The 21654-nt window shown below is 35.4% G+C and overlaps 1 protein-coding gene across 4 annotated transcripts in view; it reads left to right on the forward strand.

Moving 5' to 3' along the window:
• LOC117243438 (inactive rhomboid protein 1) overlaps positions 1 to 21654 on the forward strand; it is a 299403-nt gene that overhangs the window by 255140 nt on the left and 22609 nt on the right. For all 4 annotated transcript variants that reach the window (XM_033510939.1, XM_033510940.1, XM_033510942.1 and 1 more), the window contains exons 5-7: positions 1687 to 2022; positions 2955 to 3141; positions 4886 to 4975. In XM_033510939.1, the coding sequence (XP_033366830.1) occupies positions 1687 to 2022; positions 2955 to 3141; positions 4886 to 4975 (613 nt within the window). The remainder of the gene's footprint in view (positions 1 to 1686; positions 2023 to 2954; positions 3142 to 4885; positions 4976 to 21654) is intronic.

Genomic DNA, 21654 nt, shown 5'->3' on the forward strand with positions numbered 1-21654 from the left:
GCAAAAACAAGAATCTGATAGTTCTTTCGAAACTAGGTCATTCGTAATATTACACATTTATGCTTCAAAAAATGTAAAGGAGGAGATAGAAAGAAGAGGAAAATAAAACATGTCTTGTTAACAATTCTCAAAACATCCTCCAGAAGTAAAAAGAAAAATCTCACAATCCCTTAGTAAGAACCCACGCTTCTAAAACAAAAAAAGAAAAGGAACAAGATATAAGATTTAGGTTTAGAAAATAAATAAATACCTTCAATAATCCTCAAGAAGAATCGCCTAAAAGATAGTCAGCCTCTCCACGTGACTTGTAATTGATTCCAAGCTACTCTCGAAGTATCCTATCACTTTCTAAACCTACTCAGCACACAGTCCCGGTTATTGGACTGTCGTAGCCGGCGTGGTCGATTGTTGTGGAAGCTGGCCAGCGCCCACGTAACCGGGGAATCCCGTAAAAGAATGCCGGGACACGAAACCGACGAGTCATGAATAGATGAGAAGCAGATAAAATTGAAAAGTTTGCCACGTTTCCATAGGGATCCTGTACACAAGCTTGTGGCCAGGAGTCGCCACTTTCGGCTACTTGTAGCCGGCTGGACAGGGCTTATAGTTTCTCTTCTTCTTTGCCGCTGCGGGATTACGTCGCCGAGTTCATAACCGGTGCACATTCAACCACGGAAACGTTTCACCGTCCTCACCGCGATTTCCGATCTGCACCCGTGGAGAAAGAGGCTCTTTAGCCGCTCTCGCAGCCGCCTCACCCCATCCAATTTTAATCATTTCCACGCGATCCTTCCTGAAAGAAACGAGATACCGCTACCACCGGGAATCTGGCTGCGCTAAAATTCGGTCTTCACCTGTGGGTCGATTTTAAAGCGGCAGTCTTCCAAGGCATCGTGTTTTATGGAAAGAGACTCTGTTTGAATTTGGTTAGCGAAAGCGTTGAATGTGTTAGAATAGAATTGAAATTTTATTATGAGGAAGGTATTCAGTGGTATTTCTTGTATTCTCAATGATTTCTTTTTATCGTTTTCTAGCGTTCTTAACAAATTTTTCATGAATTTCTGCTTTATAGGGTGTGACGAATAGATTTGAATGGCCATGATGTACTTTGCTGAACAATTTTAATCTATAGGTGTCATCTACAGTCTCGTTCATTTAATATTGATAAATAATAATGTCCGTAATAATGTAATATAATGATATAAAGATTATCTCGCTCGATGATCTCGTACGATCTTTCTCTAGTGTTCTTAAAAAAATTTTATAAGTTTCTGCTTTATAGTGTGATGAATAAATTTGAATGGTCATGGTGTATTTTCCTGAACAATTTTAATCTGCAGCAATAATCTACAAACATTTAGTGAAATACATAATATGTTTTCCAGTGTCCTTAGAAAGTTGTTAATAAATTTTATCGGTACGGCGAGATATTGAAAAAAATTCGAATGACCATGTCGTACTTCTTTGAACAATTTTGATCTACAGTCGTAAGCTACAATCATTCGATGAAATACGAAAGTTATTTCTTCTTCTACCTATATCAAAGGCTTTTCATTATTATACAAAATCACGTATCCGCGTTAAGCTTTTTATTTATCTATATTCATTCGAAAAATTCTGTGTTTTAATAATACCATAAATTAAAATGCTTCTTAACTTAGCAACGTTCTAAATTAATGTCTACAGGCAACCATCGCCAGGGTCCGGCACAACCGGCACATCCACGGTTTCTTCGAGTGCCCCCGATGGAGAAAATGGCCAGAGCATCAGCTTGTACCCAGTGGGAAGCGTGGGTCCAACATCAACGAACCCAACAACTGCTGCACCAATCACAACCACAGCAACGATATCCTTGACCACCCCTGGACCCAGGACCCAAGAACCTGGGCCAAGCATCACAAGAAGCGTATCAGCACCCACTGCACCCAGACCAGTCGTTCAGCTGGCCAGCACTTCCAGCAATCCTGGCACACAGAAACACAGATTGAGGAGGACTATGAGTCGCACCGAGGCTATCAGGAAGTCAGTTTAATTTATTTAACATATTTCTCAATATATTCGCTATCAGCTTCACACGTGTGAGAGACGTTCTCAAATTAATTTAGATTTAATTTTATGCCGATCCGATTAACCGTGCTTTCCATTAATTTCTTAATTTCATTACATAAGTACACAATTAATATTTAGTTTCTTGGAACTTGGCAAGTGAAACATGGAAGTTCGTTTATTGCATGAAAATGGTATGAGATGATCATAATCGTTTGTTTTTTGAAAATTGAATATTAATTGTGTACTTATGTAATGAAATTAAGAACTAATCGAAACTTGCGTAAGTTCGTTTAGTGCAAGAGGATGATAAAAAGAAGACTTCTAAGGGTTTAACATAACACTGTTCTGTTCAATTTATGGAGTTCATCAACGCACCTCATACTCAATTCATTTTGATTAAAGTAATATAAATCGCAAGCAGTTACTATCTTTTTCTCAATATATCGCCTATAATCGCTTTAATCATTATGATACTATATACATTATAATCGACGCTGAAGTTATAAATTGAGTTTTATAATTTTCAAAAAAGATTGCTTTCTTTTGCAAAGATTCTGTATCAGTTATATACATTTTTAATATGTTATAACAATATATATTATATTACGAAATATATTCTATCAAATTCGCTATGGCAGCAAACATACCAATTATTTAAGATTGAATTCAATTCTCGATCGACCATTACTTCGACGTAAATTCTATCAGAATTCCAAGTGATCTAATACATCCAATGTACCATCCACGTAGTAGTTCACAGACATTCTTACTACATTAATCGAATTCGTGTGTAACGTTCGTTGTTCTCCTTTTTATTACGTGGTAGAAGAACGTGGATGGAACGCGCGGTGTAAATACATTTTGTTGAACGAATAACTCGAACGGTGCTTTATTTTCTGTTTCAGCTACATCAGACGCGAAACAGCACAATTCTTCGGCGTGGACGAGGAGTCCGAGGCTGTGGAGAGACAAAGATGGTTGGATCGAAGACGAAGAATGGCATCGAGGAAATACGGTGCCCTTGTTCCGGAACACAGACCGCCGGATCCTGATATTACCAGGGACGTGCCAGATACTACCGAGGTGCCAGAAGTAAGTCAGCAGGTTATTAATACGTGAAAGTTGAAAAAACTTTACAGAAGTTACGTCAGGCATGTACAAAGAAAAATAGTAGAAAAATAGTATACCTGGAATGAAAATGAAAAGCTCCCAATATCGATTAAGTATTTTTATTCTACTCCTTGTCATTTAACAAGAAGAAGTAATACGATGTGAGTGAAAAGCAAATGTGCACCTTGAAGACACAAGGTTTGTTCAAAACCTCCTACACATACCGTGACTAGGAAAGGTATTTGTACATCGTTAATATATCACAGCATTTGTATACTTATATTGATTAAGTTTAAGTATGTCAAGCTTGATATCATTTTGTAATACTTTCGTACAACTACGAAAATTCAATGCTATAAAAATTGAATGTGGAACCTGATAAAAAAGTTCTCCATTGGAAAACAAGAATATGTACAGATTACTTTTCATAGCCGCTACTGTGTATCGCAATAATAATCGAAAAGTGATTGAAAAGATATAAAGTACGTAGTAAGTCAATATTACCCGAACTTCATTTTTCCCACATTTTTGTCTATATTTCGTTTATATTCGATCCATATACGTATTTCGCACAACGCGTCTCACTTGTGTATCGCTTGGCTGTCAAAAGAAGAAGAACGAAAGCCATTCCGGTGCCCGGCGGTTATGGCGCAATACATAATAACACGCCAGTAACGACGACAGGTGTCGCGATTAATCAATTTTCACGTTTACTCTATGTGACATTTTTCGATAAATGCCACGAGCTCTTAAAATTCTAGTCTCCTTTTTCTAACATGCTGTATCTATTTGATTTACAGTATTTATCTTTCTGTGATTTTTGTTGTTATATACAAAGGTTTATAAATTTGCAACCCAAATGAACGTAACAAATCCGGAGATGCAGATTTTAATAAAATTACTATTCATATTCTTTCCTTTCCTTGTAATTCCTTTTTCGTACGTTCCTTAATTCTTCTTCTTGAAATTATGCTTCGTTTATATTAAAGAAAAGAAATGCCAATCTTTAGAACTACGTTAATGCATAATATCTTTAATGCAATTGAAATTTATCAAAGCGCATATTCGAGGAAAATTGACCAAAGGACAAAGAACTATTTTAATTTATATTATTTCTACCGCAACTGTCGATAAAATTCATCAAAGGACTTATAAGCGTTTCGTGGTATATCCGATACTCATATACATAAAACTCAACGATGGTTAATTCGTCGTAGGCGCGTTTATCGGTATAAAATTATCTCCATTAAAAGTTTTTCGCGACGAAGGCGCGACGTACTTGGTCAAGTCGTGTAATCTAAAAGGAAACTCTGTTTACTTTTTGCGACATACAATTTCTGGTGTTCTGCGAAGATAAGAAAGTTTCGTTCACGGTCCTCGCGAAACTGTGTCAACCGAAATATATCGAGCATATTTTTTCCTCGACACCAGATAAAAATACAGAGCGTCGCGAATTCTCTTTATCGAACGTACGAAGGGATATGGTATCGATCGCGTTCCCTCAAAGGAACCACTTTGCTCTTCCGTTCCGCCGATTTTCATTAATGAATTCGTTTAATTGTATTTAATTTCCTTAATGAAAAGCGGAGTTTCTCTTTACTTGCTCGCAGAATTTTAATTAACACGCTTCCTCAAACCTTTATCCTTGGCTGGTCCTGTTAAAACCACTCGTGTAACTCTTTAGCGGATAACATTTCCTGTGGAAATAATAAGTGCTCTTATTTAGGGTGTTACATTGAGGAGATGGCAGCAACCAGTCAGACGAAAAGATTCTGTGGCCAGAATGACACTTTCGGGGCTTCATTACGTCGTCGAGGTGAGTTCTTTTTCATTTTCTTCATTACATTTTCCATCAGCAATGACAAACACACGCGAGAATATTCCAGTTCGAAACGGGCTAAAATTTTGAAACTCCCTCCATCCTTCCAAGTTTTATTCGTAATAAATGACATTTCTAAATAGCAATACAAATTTCTTTCAGCGAGGATTTCGAATTTCTGCTTTGCACGGTGTCTTTTAGGAACGACTATAAATATGCTGCCTTAATTTAAAAATCTATATTTTAGCTTAAATTATGCATCAACGAAATTTTTGCAAGAAAATCAATAACACGGGTGATTCGTGTGGTCACCGTGTAATATAGACAACTAATCAACCTTGTCTAAATAGAACAAAAAAAAAAAAAATGCCGAAAGAAATGAAGCGAGTTTCTAATATTATCTTCTGTGTCTTCGTATATTCTTATATATTTTTGCTTATAAATCTTTTATAAATCTTTGGAAAAACCATGCATATAAATCATGGTTACGCGTTAATAGGAAAAGAGGAGCCTCCGTCGAGAAAAGAGAAACGTCGCGACGCACAGCGTCGGGAGAGCTTCCTCCAATAGGAAACGACATATCGAATCGTTCGCGTATTTCATTTCCTGTTATTACCAATGGGAATCATGGCAAACGAGTAAACCAGTTAATTCAGCGTTTCGTTATCATCAACCGACGCACTGTTCGGCCGCGAAACAGGACCAAGTTTCCTTCGAGGCAGGTTGTGTGTTTCAACGGAAGTCTGCGCGATCATTAAGCTAACGAGCTAACGGTAACCCTCTTCCGATTATGCCGGTTCTCGAACATCTTCTAACGCGTTGGATTGACTTTGATATCTGGCGAATTTGCACCAGTCAGTTGCTAATTTCGAAAGTGCGTTAATTACCGATCGTCGATCTACTTTTCATTCAAGAAATCTCGTTTACTTCCGCGTGAAATTTCATTTAACGCGATGTTTCACATTTTTACTATTCATTTTAGTCTTTTTCTCTCCCTCTCTCTTTTCTCTCTCTAACTCGCAGAGCAGTGAAATTTTTGATATGGATGGAAGCATCGTAGAATTTTCCCGTGGAATCTCGTTGAAAAGAGATTGCGAGTTTTCCAATTCAAAAAGGGATTTTTATCGATGGAATTCGATCGGAAGTGTTTGTATTGAAATTTTTGTATTCTTGAAAGTTGGACGAGATTGCGATAGGGCGAAAGTTTAGCCGGCGTGATTAAATTATAAAGTTGAATGTTTGATAAGCGTTCGTTACAATTTCAAGTTTTTTAATTAGTAAAAAATTGGACCATGATGATTTTCCTACCTCCGTTGATCGGTCGACGCGAAATTAAGGCCGAAAAAGTCAACGATCACAAGGTTTTACTTTCAGGAGGTAACGTTTAATTTCGCCGAGACTTTTCGTTCGGCTGGAACGATCATCTTTTCATCAGGAGTTTCGCTAAAAGTACACAACAAGTTTCTATTGAGTAGAACAATCTCGTTTCCCATAAGTTGCCGCTTGAATTCTCATCGTCGGGTACCGGCTGCCAACTTATTCCATATCTTCTTGCTTAATTAGTTTTTTGACTTTGTTTCGAATCCCACTTGTGATGCTTTCGCGAAGATATGAAACGGCGTGCTTTTCTTCGAGTCGAATAAAAATGCAACTGTGCGACATTTTGAATTAACAGCAGTGCCTAATGTCGCAAATGTATTAGGGAAATGGAATTACAAAACAATCTGCCTAACTCCAATCTAAGAAATAGTAAAATGTCACGGTTAATAACTTTAATTCGAGTTTCTGTGATAACTCTATCGTTTTGATACAATCGTAACTTGATAGAGTTCTGTGGAACGAAAATTTGGAGAGAAATGTTCAACTTCCAGTCGAGTGTTTCGTATGAAAATTACCGATGAAGCGAGCAGTTTGTAAATTATTTTCGAATAATTACTTTAATCTGTGATATTTTCGTGAAAGTTCCCTTAGGAAATCTAATATCAATTATTACCACTTTTAACTTTAATTATTAGAAATTCTAATATTAATCATTAGCAACTGCAATATCTGTTTTTATCGAGATTAACGTTAATCGCCAGAAGTTCGAACGTTAATCATTAGCAATACTAACGCTAATCGTCAGCAATATCAATTAATCTCCTTGATAGTTCTTATCATAATAAATTTAATCCTTAACGATTCCAGAAGGAATCTTCAGCAATTTTAACGTTAATCGGAAGAAAACAAGGTACAGTGTCTTTGAAACTCGGAGATAGCTACCTCCGCTATTCTTTTCCTCTCTCATCGGCTTTTAAATTTGCTGTCTAGCAAGCAGATCTCATGTCTGACTTGCAAGGGAGAATGGCACTTATGTCGCTTTACACCGTGCTGTGAGCATAAGCTTCTGTGTACAAACCCCACGGAGAAGTTTGTCAAGAATGAGCGGCCAAAGAAAGTAGATTTAAACTAGAGGCAACGACAGCATGTAAAATCCTCTTTGACACTTTACTTCCTCGGTACCATCCACGTTTTTTCTCTTTCGTATCTTCTCGAAACTTACGATTGAAACGCTATGTAATCGTCTGTATAGACGATACAAACGAATAGATATTTCTCGTTACCTATAAAATGGATGTTCTCCGTGTTTGAACAAAGAAAGAAAACTTCACTTTTGCCCACTAAGAATTTCACAGAATTTTCAGGAATAAACAGAAAATGTTATCACTAAAAACTGTTGCAAAGAAAGAAGCTCCGCAAAGTTTCGTTTGTCTTGGCGATAATCCGGGCAGCAAGTTCCTTGCAGCGTTTTAATTAATGAAAAATTACCTTCCTTTTGTGTGAGCAAGGCTGTGCGAAGGTTTCAAACGATATACGTCGCTGGTCTTTTAATCATTAAGTAAATATATCTTTAGGAAATGTTTAATTACGAGACACACTTGAACTTTCGACTTTTTATTTATAGAGGACCATTGTGTTTTAGGATTTTATTTAAAATTCTCCAGTTCTATCGTCATTCTGCTATTCATTTATTATTTTCCCTGGCTCGCAAATGTTTTGGAAATGCAACGATAAACAGAGCCCTGACCTAAATATTACGGAGCACGTATAGAATCGTTGAGAATGAACGAGAAAAGGGTGTCAAATATATAATATAAATCAGCTTTCTGAAATATTTAGAAACTGTATGATAGGAAACGTGAAATTAGTTTATTTAAAAATTATCCGGCAGCCGGCGAAAATATTATTATTGGTTATCGAGGAAAACCATATCCGCACAAAATGTCCCATTACTTCAAGTCAGTTAATAATTCTTGTGATAATTTTATGTATATAATTCTTAGATTAAATTACTATAGAGTTATTAATTAAAATAATATAAAAGCAGAATTGACCGAAAGTAAAATATTTCTTTTCGTTTGCAATACAAATCTTGTAGCTTTTACGTACGTGATTCGCTACGACGTTTTCAGATCGGTTTCAAACTTTGCTCGTACAATTATGATCTCGTATGCAATACTAACGAAACTTCAAAAGTTTTCTGTAAAAGGTCTCTTGATATATGGTATACATGGAGTTGCTAGAAAAAAATTAATTATCTTTTCGCAATCCTAACAAGATTTAATTCCATCTTTATCTTCATCCTCTTTCAACTTTACGATCAAACTATTCGAACGCTATCACCTTATGTAGAACATCATCGATTCTTAGGTTTCTATTGTCGTTTCAATTTCTGAATTATAATTGAAATAAAACAGAATCCCTAGGTCTGAGGTATTAACTTGTCCACACTCCTGCACCGGTCGATAATGATAATTACTCGGCCAGCTATCGTTCTTCGAAGGCACATGTTCCACAAACATACGTAATTTATATGAACATGGACCAGCGACTCATACGACCGAGAACGAGAAATCGAACGAATAAATGGCGGCACGAGCTGAAATTATTGTTCCGCCCTATCCAATTATAATTCCAATTTTCGCGAGATTTGCGGTTAAACATGAGGGATCCACGCTATAGTTGCCTCGAGTTGTCGTCTACGTTGTTCTATCAGGGTAAAAATAAAAAAGAAAAAAAGACGTGAAAATTGGGGTGGTAGGATAATGAAAACATTTTCTATGGAAACGAATATTACTATATCACTAACAAAAAGATTCTCCAATAAAGTTCACATACTTTGTACATTTTAGTGAAAATACAATCGAATAAAATAATTCAATGGAAATATAATTTCTATGATCTTCTAACATTTTAGTGTCATATAGTGTCAAATAAAATAAGTATTTTTAATAAACGTTATTGTAGAGAAATAATGCTATTCCACAAAGATATTTATGAGGAGAATTCAATGCGATTAAGTTTCCTTGATCAATTCTTCAACAAATTATTTCTCTTTTCTTTCGAGACTTTTAATTACAATTAATGATAAGTTTGTAATAGCATTTTAGAAAATATATTTCTCCCAAAATTCCCTTTTATATCCTTTTCTACGATTTTTCCAAGTATATATAGTATTATTTTGGGAAAATATGGTTAGACGAAAGGTCTGAAAATCTTCACAATTACAAGATATTACAAGATATTAATCTCTCACGTATATTATTAATAAAATTTAACGATGTAAAAAACATATGAACGAAGTTTTAGAGAATTTTAATATCGAAAATGTTAATGGTCCAAAGAAAAGAAATTTTTATCCTGAATCTCGGATAGAATTATAGATTCTAATGAACTTAAAATACATTTTTCCTATTTAAAATCGTTGAGGGTCGGCTATTAATTTGCCGTACAAAAGAAAAATCCTATTAAATGGGAACAAAACCGAATTTCTGGTTATAGAACAGCGCCGCTGCGTCGTGACTTGAACCGTTGACATAAAACAAACGAGTATATCATTAAAAGAAAAGTTTATTAAAAATAGAATTTCATTATTCATTTCTCGGATGTGTTCCGATTCCAAACGTATTCAGAGGATCCCTTTCGACAGACTCGTGTCTCTTCTTCCTTCAATCGACTCTTTCCAATACTTCTTCCCTAGTTTCAGTTTCCCCAGTTAGTATTATTTTGCAAATATATCTTCAAAGAATAGGAAACATTTCAGCGGAATTAAAATGATATAAATAATAACAAGGTTCGTACAGATGTCATAGAGAGCATTTGTTATAAAACTCTTTTGGACAAATATTCGCAAAAAAAAAATCGAACGTAATTAAGTTTACTTGATCAATTCTTTAACCAATTTGTATTTTCTTCTTTCGGAAATTTTTGTAAGTTTATCGTAGCGTTTTAGAGAATATATTTCTTTCAAAATTTCCTTCCATTTTCACTTGCATGATTTTTATATGTTTATAGTATTATTCTGAATGAATACTTACAAAGAAGAGCAATTATTTCGTTACAGTTAGAATATCACGAATTATAATCCGGATTGCATAAATGTCGCAAAGAGTATGTGTAATCGACGATGTTTTCAATTCATCCTGGGAAAGAAAAAAGTGCATTTTACGCTGGACAGAATCTTTTTTTTTTTTTTTTTTGCCTTCGTTAAAAGTGAGATTCGTTCGATGTGACACCCTTCTGTTCGTCTTTCGAACCAGACGCGAGAGTGACGATTTAATGGAAGATATAATAGCTCGTCGACGACTCATGGAAGTTACAGACGACTTTATTACACGCTGATGGCTTAATTGTTGTCGTATGAACTTTCATCTTGTAATACATTACGAACTTACTCGACAAAGAAATATCATATTGCTGTTGTCACTTTTCAACAAGCACTGAATATGTCTATTAAAAGAAGCAATGGGACTCAAATTAAAAAGGTACGAACAGATAAAAACTAAAATAAAATGCTGGGCGCGCCCCATTTTTGCTAATTGAGAAGAATGCAAACGGGGAAATTGCGCGATACAATCGAGTCCACGTATGTAGAAATCTTGCATAATTACGAGATTATTGTTTGTCCGGGGCCATCCTGTTGCAGCGGCCTAAATAAATGTAGATTCGCCGTTGTAATTTCGACTAGAGAGGAAATTGATTCCAGACAGAATTCAGCTATTGTTCCTGCATTTGAATGCGCCCATTGTAGCGACGTTCTGTCTGTTCCCTTCGATCACGTACCTCCCAATGTCGCTCTTTATTACCTGTTCTTTGTTCTTGCCGCTTCCCCTCTCATAATGCTCGAACGCCGAATCCTAACGCAAATGTTTTATGAAGACAAAACAAAACAAAAAAAAATGGAGGATTTTAGCTCGGGGCGCAATAAACGCTGGAACTTTGCGTACGATTCCTAATTTCGTCGGAATTCCGATTTTCCGATAGCGAAAGTGGTTTTCTCGAGGAAAGTATTTCTACTATGCTTGGCGAAAAGATTTTTATGGGAAGAATGTAGGACTACAAATAGAATTATAAGAATGTACATTTCAGTTTCATTTCAAGCATTTCGTGAATTTTGTCCTCTTCTTAACCATTGAGGTAATTTTAACGCAAGATTGACTGAGAATTCTGCTAATGCTAAGTAAATAGAGTACCTGTCTTTTTAGATAAAAATTAAAGCCTCCGGAAGTAAGGTTACGCGATGGGTTAAAAATTTTGCAGGATTTTTGCCTCTAAATGTAGATACAATTTCTTGAATTCGTCTACTCGATATGTTCAGTAACTTATTAAAAGTCATTGAATTTGCTACTGTAAATGTCTAAGTAGAGAAAATGAATAGGAAAATGAAGATGAAAATGAATCAAAAGGAATAACAGGATAAAAAATGCGGTTTTACGGAGCCATTTTGTCGAGAAACAGTACTTCGTTTGTCGATCAGTCTGAACAATAATTCATCTGAATAAGCAATTCCGAAAGAACGGCAGTAAATATTTATCAAGAGTCAGGCACGAGAAAGTCAGAGGTAAAAGAAAATAGGGAAATTGTTCCAAGATAAAGGAGAGAATGATCCCGCTTATGAAGCTGAAATTCATTAACATTTGCTTCTTCTGGTAATGGAATCTTATTTTTAAAATAAAAATGCAATCCTAACGCTGTGCATTAAAAACATTCGTTTCAAATTGTTGTTCAAAAAGAATATTATTTTCATTTAATATTGAATATAGAAATCTGTATTTTCTTTTTCTTTCAGTCGGTAAAAAGGAAAGTATAATCTTTCTTTGATCTTTTGATTATAAATATCCTTGCGAATGTAAAATAAGCAAACGAAGCAGTTTAAAAGTAACGTAAGGTTTTAAAAATTGTAGAAACGAAATGAGGCGAAAGCTGCAAAATAAAAATTCATGGAAACGAAACTAATCTTTCCAGTTGCTGGCTAACAATCAAAATCGAAAACGAATATACGACCAGTGTGTTTTATTTTTACCAATGATTTTCAAACGCAAAAAATCATGCAACCCCCAAAAGAAGAAAACTTCAAACGAATGACCAGTCGAAAAAGCAAAGTTTGACGAGTGTATCGGAAATAATTCGCGTGTACAACAATCGATTCGTGTTTCACAGATTGAAAAAAAAGCGGAAGCGGAATGGAGGCGATTCTTGAGACAACAGGGAATAGGTAGTTTGGAGCGTTACTCTTTTCTAGGTCACGCGTAAAATATTCTAATGGACCTTTGCGTATACAAACGGCACACTTTTCTCGGCTTGAACAGCCCCGGCGAGAGAGAGAGAGAGAGAGAGAAAGACGCGGCAGTCGTTGTCCAGTTTGTTCCAGGCAGTAGTCTAGAACTAAGTGGCAAGTTTTGAAATACGATTGACGGCAGTTTCTGTATAACTTTAGTAGACCAAACTTCCGGTGGACAATGTTTCCCACACGGAAACGGGCTCGTATGCGCAACGCGTTTTCTCTGTTTGCCACGAAGAAACCTAAGTCGCCTAGCCTGTTGTTCTCACGCTAATATTTGAATTTTCTGCTAAACACCAAAGACACGGCGAAAGTTAGAATCAGTAGGAAGTGGGAAAGTGGTGGTCAGTTAATGAATATGTCATAGAAAAGGGTGTAACGTGAAGTTTCTAAAGGGTCGAATGGTCGCTAATTCGTGCAACTGAAAATTCATGAAATTTTTTGTAGTAGTTACCATGTTAGTAGTTAGTTTGTAGTAGTTACTACAAGTTAGTAGAATTGAATTTTCATGGTTTTTTTAGTAACAGTTAGAATGTAGTTAATAGAAATTAATAAAATTGAAATTTCATGGGGCGCTTTTATAGTAAGTTGAATGTATAGTTAAGAGAATTGAAATTTCATGGGGTGTTTCTATAGTAGGTACAATGTATAGTTAACAGAATTGAAATTTCATGAGGTGTTTCTATAGTAGGTTGAACGTATAGTTAATAGAATTGAAACGTAACGGGATTTTCTTATGGTAGGTACAGTCTTAGGTAGTGTACAGTCAAAAAAATTGACATTTCTTGTGGTGCTTTATAGTAAGTACTATGCGCATTTAAGAGGAGTAGAATTTGGCTATATTAAAGTGTTTTTTATGTATAGAACAATATAAGAATACAAGTCGACAACAGAAAACCATTACGTTTCATTCCTAACCCCAATCAGAGTTACTCTATCGTGCACATTTATAGCGGCTCACGAAATTATTCGAAATTACACAGAATTCTTTATGGATAAATTTACGTACATTATACGAAACGGTTTGAAGTTTCGTTAGCATTGTAATGAGACGCAACTACCCTAATTATAATGATAAAATTTGAAACGAATTCGAAAATGTATACAGAAGTTATAAGACATTATGCCTTAAATTAGTCTCTCATTGCTATTTCATTAAATATCGTAGCTTATTAATATAACGAATAATTGGCTGTTCAAATACTATGACGATCTTTTCGTAGTGTATGCTTCCAATAAATATTTTACAACCTTTATATACATTTTCAGATCCGTTTCAATTTTGTCTGATAGATTCACGAGTACCGTCTTGTTACAGTGCTAACGAAACTTCATTATGTTTCGTATACATAAAAAGTGCCTGAAAATGTTCTAATTATAAGCAATTACTACATCCAAATAATTCGTCGATTTTAGCTGCAGATAAATCACACGGTTTAGAAGAAAATTTATAATGAAGAAGAAAATGCCTTGGAATCGAACCAAAAAAGCGACTAGATGGAAACAGGGCACACAAATATCCTATTCAATTTTCCGTGACACGATTACCAGCCACGTCACGCTGACGTTTCCCGATGTATCGCGAGAGAATATAATACTCGCGGGTCAGACAGCGAGCGCAACAAAGAGAGATAACTGCGATCAAATCGATCCGGTCAGACAGTTCGATTTCCCTGGTTGAGCGTCGCCGACGCGTGCACTCGTTATGAACGCTCGGCCAATTCTCCGTGTGTTTCGCAATAATGAAAGTATAAATATTCAGACAGAGGCGAAACGCTGTGGCGTAGCCCCAACGTCGAATCGATACAATTCATTACGATATCTCACGTTGATCCCGGTTACGCTCGATGCCACGCACGTAAATGCGTAGACGCGGAGCCGGAGATATCGGGCCGTGTCTATCGAGTCGCATGCACATGCATTTAAATTGCCGAAATTATAGTATCGGGGCGGGAAGCGGAATACGAGAGCGGATCGTTCGGATCTTACCCACGTTTCGGCAGGGAGAAACTGCCTGGCAAAATATTGAAATATTTTACACCGCGTGAAACATCCGATGGAACAACGCTTCCGCTTCGATTTTTCCGTGTAATTTGCGCTATGTCGATGAATATTGGTTTTAATAATTGGATTGGATGCTGGCTTCTACCTTTTGGGGGCAGTTTCGGAAAGGAAATGCGCAGTTTAGTTATCGGATTGTGTGATTAAGCGCTAAGCGATGAAATAACACGTGGAAGATTTGTGAAAATCCGGGCTTACTGATGAATAGTAAATCTGAATGATTTGTGGCTCTCTCAGGAATGAATCATCAATCAGAACTGATCTCAGAAATGAATCAGAACTGATCGTCTTGGCTCTTTGTGAACTTTTTAATTTCATCGCATAGGTACGCGATTAACGTTTAACATTAGAGAAACAGATGCCTTACTTCTATAAGTTTTCTTATCCCAGGAGGATGATATAAGTAGTAGTAGACTAGATATAGAATAAGATTTATAAAAACGATATTTCTTTTGTGGTATAATACTTATGATTATATTTTTGAATTTATACAATTGATCAATATAACTTCTGTATTGTTTTGTCAAAGTAAAAACAATTTACTATATTAGAAGATATATGTATCTATCTTTGATAGAAAAAGATCTCTGGTATCAGAAGAAAATAAAAATATATACATAGATTATCATAGTGCTGTGAATACTACAATTTTTCAACGTATTTTTAAGAACAAAAATCATGTTGGTTTGTCGAGTAACCAAAGGTTTCTCACTAAGCCGAACCCGAAATCTTCACGACTTTTGCTCTCCATCCGCGCCTATGATTTTTGAAAAATCTGGAAATATTCCGCATGCGTTTCCAAACTTTTCGAAATGGATGAATTTATTTTAGTTCCTGCATATAAAACGTATCGTTTTTTTACAGTAAATGTTTAAAAAAATACTCGAGAACGTATATTTCTGATTCAAATAATTCCTACGTGATTTTATTCTACTCTCGTCGATGATTTTCGTCGCTGGTTTATACAAAAACTGATTATCATCAATTCCAATGGAATACAGACGTTCTTTGAAAAATTTTACAATATGCTGTTCGCTATATCTTTTTTAAATAACGCACAATTGTAAAATGGCCAATGCAATAGCATTCACCTGTCTATTATACAAACTACTAATAATGAACGAAATTTTACAAGACACGTTGTTACAAATTATCTATTTAATAGTAACTTAATATTAAAACCACTTGCGATTAAAGTTTAACATTTGACCAAAACAATTTGAGAATGCAAATTATGAAAAAATACATAATACAACATTTCGAAGTTTCTAGCAATATTCGTTCGTACATCTACAACATTTCTATAAAAATTTATATACGGTAGTTTCCTTGTGCGCATTCACGTGCAATTCTCAAATTTTGAAAACAAAAAGCACACGCACATTTTGATATGCATCGACGAACATTTTCGGCAAAAATCCCATCGATCCTGAACGGAAGTGACGCGAGCTTCCGAGCGTTTTTTTTTGCCAAACTCCGACCACGAGCAACAGAATTACAAATATCCTGGAACCACCATGGATCCCTCGATCGAACGTCGATTCGAGTGAAACTTGGAAGAATCGTTGCCTCTCGATAAGGGCGACGATAAATCAATATTATCCATGCAAAATCGTGATACATTTATCCCGGATATTTCCAAGAAAATCGCATTCGAAGCAAGTAGGGGGACCAAGCAGCGCTCATAACGTTGGCTTGTGATTAAGGTAACGCCGATGTTAGTTAATAACGGGTTTATTAGGTTCTCGCTAATAAATGGTCCCGTGGTCTCCTTATTACATCGCTGCGAACCCGGGTGCGCGATATAAATTTTAATAAAAACGCGCGTTATATCCAGCTACTATATCCTTCTTTGTGTCCGTATGTTTGCATACCAGTGCATGCAATACACACAAATTCTCGCGCATGTACACGCATAAGCCGTGCAACATGAGCTGGCGCACATTGCGATACGTAGAGTGCAATTAATTCGTTTGCCTTCAGGAAACGCATAAAGAGCAGGTCAGCGTTTTGGTTACCTGGATAATCCGCTTGCAGATTTAAGACTCTTAATTGAACCGTTCCTGTCCGATGCAGAGAAAACGGTCAACCCTTATTATGAAAACGTGTTTTTGTTGCACCACTGATTGGAATTGAGCGCAGAGATGACATTTATGAGACGTTGCGTAACGGAGTTTCACGTATTTCCTGCGAACGAGGTTGTAATTATTGGAGAATCATAGGCAAACTTTACCGAAGGTTTTATTTTGTGGATAAAAGTGAATGAAGGAAGTTAAGTCTGAGTTCTTTTTGGTTAATTCTTAGAGTTATTAAAGTGTTATTAACAGCTGTCAGAGAAGATGGTAGAAAACGAAAAAGATGGTTGATCGTCTTTCGTGCATTCCTATGTGTTTGATATTAATTAATATTTTGATATAGGTATTAAGAAGGATATGTAGTAAATATGATTGTTGTACATAGAACGGCATATACTTACGCATACACTTAAACAGTATATAAAACAACAGTGCTTAAGCGTATGTTGTCATTTATCTGGTATAAAACATACGAAAATTGTTTGATTTGGTGGATCAATATCAACACAATCTTATTAAAAATTTCTATTTGAAAGATATATTTTGGACATTAGACTATCAAAAGTCTTTATCAATGGCTGTACAAATATCAAAATTAAGCTATTACAATAAAAAAAATTAATATATAGGCTTAATAAATTGTTTCTACAATACTTATCCTGAACTGTTAAACGTGTGAAAGAAGAGTATTTGAACTTGTATAACGTGCAACAGCAAACATTAATTTATCAAAAATCTTTAACAAATATCAAAATTAATGTAATATAACACGGAAAAATTTATTCCTAATAAGTGGATGCTAAAATATTTATCGTAAACTGTCAAAGACGGGAGAGGAGAATATTCAAACTTGTATAGCGTACAGTGCAAAGACAATATAAACCGAATACAATTAACAATTAACAAGCAAATTCATTGCATTGATCATGTCGCGTGAAAAGGTGCATTTTCAAAGCAACAAATCGTCGAACTGGGGAAAGGTCGTGTCTCAAAGGAGCGAACAAACGAAACTAAAAGCCGTGTCCCGTCATAAATTTCTCACGGCGCAGTTATATTTGGGCCACGCTAATTTTTCGTCCTATTCCCCATTGGTTGAATGCCGCGGATTTATTCCCGCGGAAGTTGTGAAGGATGTCGGCTTAAGAAATAAATTTAAGGCACCACTGGGTGCAGTAGGGCGCGCCCTGCTTCGGCTGAACTTTATTCCAAACTTCTCAAAAAGAGCAGGAAAAAAGGAAGGACATCGTTTTCCTTTTTTTCCTCCTCTATCTTTTGCCTCGCGACTGGTTTTGTTTTATATCTAACAGTTCGTTTAACTCGAAATTCGTCGTTACGAACTCTGCTCATTGATCTCCAGCAATTTCATAGTATGTCCTGTGAGTTATCGCAGCGCTTTGAAACCGCTAATCTCCTTTATAATAGCCAAATTACGCGTGGATCTTTTAAAGTGAATAATCTGTCATAAAATCTTTGTTGCAAATCGTTTTACAAAGAATCTATAGAACTTTTCACCATTGATATTTCCTATACGTATTTATCTGTGCTTTAAAGAGAATTTATTCGAAACTTCTTTAAAGAGAATTTATTCGAAATAGGCTGTGGTGTAAAGCGTCGAATGTAAAGTCGATTTTGGCCGAAGATTCCTAACCGGAATACATTTGACTATCAAAGATAAGAGAATCGCAGAAAAAGATCACTAATCGGGAACGGGCGTCTCTTTGAAATTGCACCATCACGTTTTTCGTCTTTCTCGAACCTTTCACGGATTAAAAGGATAAAAGAAGATAAAGGTTTTGAATTAATTCTGGTAGAAGTACGTGAGTCTGATATCGACACATGCACTGAAGATGTATTCAAAATTTGCGCACCGTAGAATTTTTAGAAAACACTCTGGTTCACCCTGACCTGGTGAATTTGAATTTATAAATTATTGGTTTCGGCGAAACTGCATATTTCTTCGCCATGAAACGATCAGTATCAGGGGCACGAGATAGATCAGGCCATTAGACTCGGCAAATATCCAAGGAAAGGTGCTCTAAAATGTCAATAATCGCGAGGGTATACCGTAGTTTCACGAAAACTCCATTGTTTTCCCAAATTCCCGATAGTTCGAGTTTCGTCGCGAAACTTATACCGTCGTTAAATCGTCGCCAAGCGATACTGGAAAGGAACGTGTTCCGGAAATAAAATTATATTGGTGCACAAGCGTTCTATACCTTTATTCCCTCGAGGTAGAAATGGAAAGATACATAGTGGAATATCGAACGATATCAATTATTATCAGCACTATTATTATCTCGTTATTAATCAGTCGGCAGTAACTTGAAGCAATTTGTCTGGGAATTTCGATGATAACGCATTTAATTTCACCTATTGTGAAAATAGATAGAGTGAAAATAGAGATGTACGGCAAGCTTTTGGCACGTTGTTAAAGATGTAATTAATTTAAAAAGAACAAACAGTATATTGCTTTGTTATCCGACATGTCATTTTATTCAAATACAATTTTTCGAATATTATGGTGTTTCGTGCCACTTTCGTTTACACTGGAAAAGTGTGGTCAAACAAAGTTCCAATCTAACGAGTTTTTGGGAGACACGAGCAAAGTATAACGTCGTAGTACGTATATAGTTATAAAACAAACGTTTCCCGATGTAGATATACGGAACACGTAGATTATACAGAGTTTAACAATAGATCTAGCTAGCCTACAGAACGCTTTCCGAAGCGGTATTGTATAATTGAAAGCAAACACGGCCGAACGATCAATAGAGTAATTAAACTGCGAAATGAATAATTAGCTGTGTGCTGTATTACGGCTAGCTTACACAACATTTTGGAATTTCTAAAACGCTTGCTTGTTACTCGAGCGTTTATAAAAATCATGTTAGCGACCGTGATTTTCGATAATCTTATTTATTTTTTAGAATTCGAATTTTGTAAATAGCAATTCTCTGTCGTAAGTCGTTTTAGCTTTGTTACTAACTTATTTTGTATTTAGAATTTCGTTAAAAGTATTTTGGTAGAAATTTCCTTTTCTCAAACTCGAAAGCCATTTTCTTGAAATTCTCAGCTGTCACAAACAGAATATTAGTTAAGAAGATAGACAGATCAATAAAACGCCAATGTAATTTTTACAATTAGGGAACAATACTTAATTAAAAATATATAACGAAAAACGACCGGATATTTGTGATCTTTAAAGCTCAGTTAGCTTTTATCTGTGTGTTTTTTTCTCTTCTTCTCTAATGACAAAAAAATAAGTTATTCTTAAACAAATATGACACGTTTGTACAGCGAAAGGCACGAAGGATGCGTCATTATGAAAATTTTATTATGCTTGAGCGTTTCGCCCAGAGAAAACACTAAAGTAGGTGGAATTTTTAAAAAGTTGCTGATTCAGCAGAACGATGTTCCCTATTAACTTTTCACAGACCGTAGAAGTTAATATGAACGCGTTCGTACAACAATCGACGACTACTAGCGAGTGTATATAGGTGTGTTACAGCTTAGAGGCTTGTTTAACCATTTATTAAAAAGTCTGCTGGCTACGTGTTTCAGTGGACGTCGTCCGGCCTTTTCATTCCACCAGTAAGCAATTTATTATCTGGCCGCTCATTTAAATTCGAACTTTTTAAAATTCGTGTTTTTGTCCGGAGTAATACCATTTCCTGTGTTAGATTGTGCTAGATTGTACAATGTTGTTGCTTTAATTGTTGTTTCAAACCGGATAACATTAATTAATTTGACAAATTTGTGAGTAAAATTGGTCTCTTACAGAAATATCCGTATGCTTTCAAACATCAAAACAAAACGTACAATGTTACCATATGCCATACAATCTTTGAAAACTCGTAACAAAATTCTTTAAATACAAACGTATGCATCGTTTTCTCTATTTATTCTATTGCCTCTGTAATTTTCCATTGAACTCAAATTGTCAAATGTTTTACGATTGGAAATTATACAACAATTTATTATTTGCATATTCCTAATATAATGTAATATCAGCATATATATTATTAAATAGCGAATGAACTATTCTATAATAGCAATTTAATATTAATTTAACATTAATCTAATATTAATTTAATATTAGCTTCAAACCTGTTTCTGTTCTACTATATTAAATATAATTGTAATTTGACACCCTCTGAGAAATAAATTAGATACCGAAGAAGCAGATTTATAATTAAAATTAAAGAAAGGTATCTTCGATAATTTGCTGATTGAAAAACCAGACATTTCACATTCTACTCGTTGATTTGATAAAATAAAGCAGCAAGATAAATGATATTTGTCGTTCTTTGATGAGTTAGGATAGTATTAAAGGCAACACTTTTTTTATTATCCGATAATAAATGAAGAATAGACAGTTAAAAATAATGAAATGAAGAAAACACAAGGTTCACTATTTGTGAGGTCACGCTGAAGCTTCGAATTTACAACTGAAGCGATGCAATAATACGTCTCCATAAACAAGGATTTGCATCGCAATACAATCGTTTCATCCACGACAAATTCCAGAGAACTTACTGCAGCTGAAATTTATTCGACAACGTTACAAATACAAAACATCATACTGACTTCGGTTTACTTTTTAGATTATAAATTCCATAGCTATTGTAGATTTTAACGAGAAAAAGTACAGTCTCGTTTCAGCTGTCAAATCTTTTTGATGTGAAATTCTACGACCCTTTTGAAACAACATATTCCAAAATAATTTTTACGCACGTTGCTGGTTATGCTTGAAAAGCGTCTCCTTTCTATTATATCGTTAACAAAATAGGTTCACTGTTAAGTTTTCCAAAAGTCAAAAAATCAATGAAAAGCGGATCAATTCGACGACTGAGGGGTTCAATTGAAACCCAACGTAAATTTTATAACGACCAGAATCTACATTCATCGAATTGAAACTACGATCTCTACCACTCGTTATT

This window comes from Bombus vosnesenskii, unplaced genomic scaffold (genome assembly GCF_011952255.1).
Source record: "Bombus vosnesenskii isolate JDL3184/JDL3185 unplaced genomic scaffold, Bvos_JDL3184-5_v1.1 scf7180000013265, whole genome shotgun sequence".
Lineage (NCBI taxonomy): Eukaryota > Metazoa > Arthropoda > Insecta > Hymenoptera > Apidae > Bombus > Bombus vosnesenskii.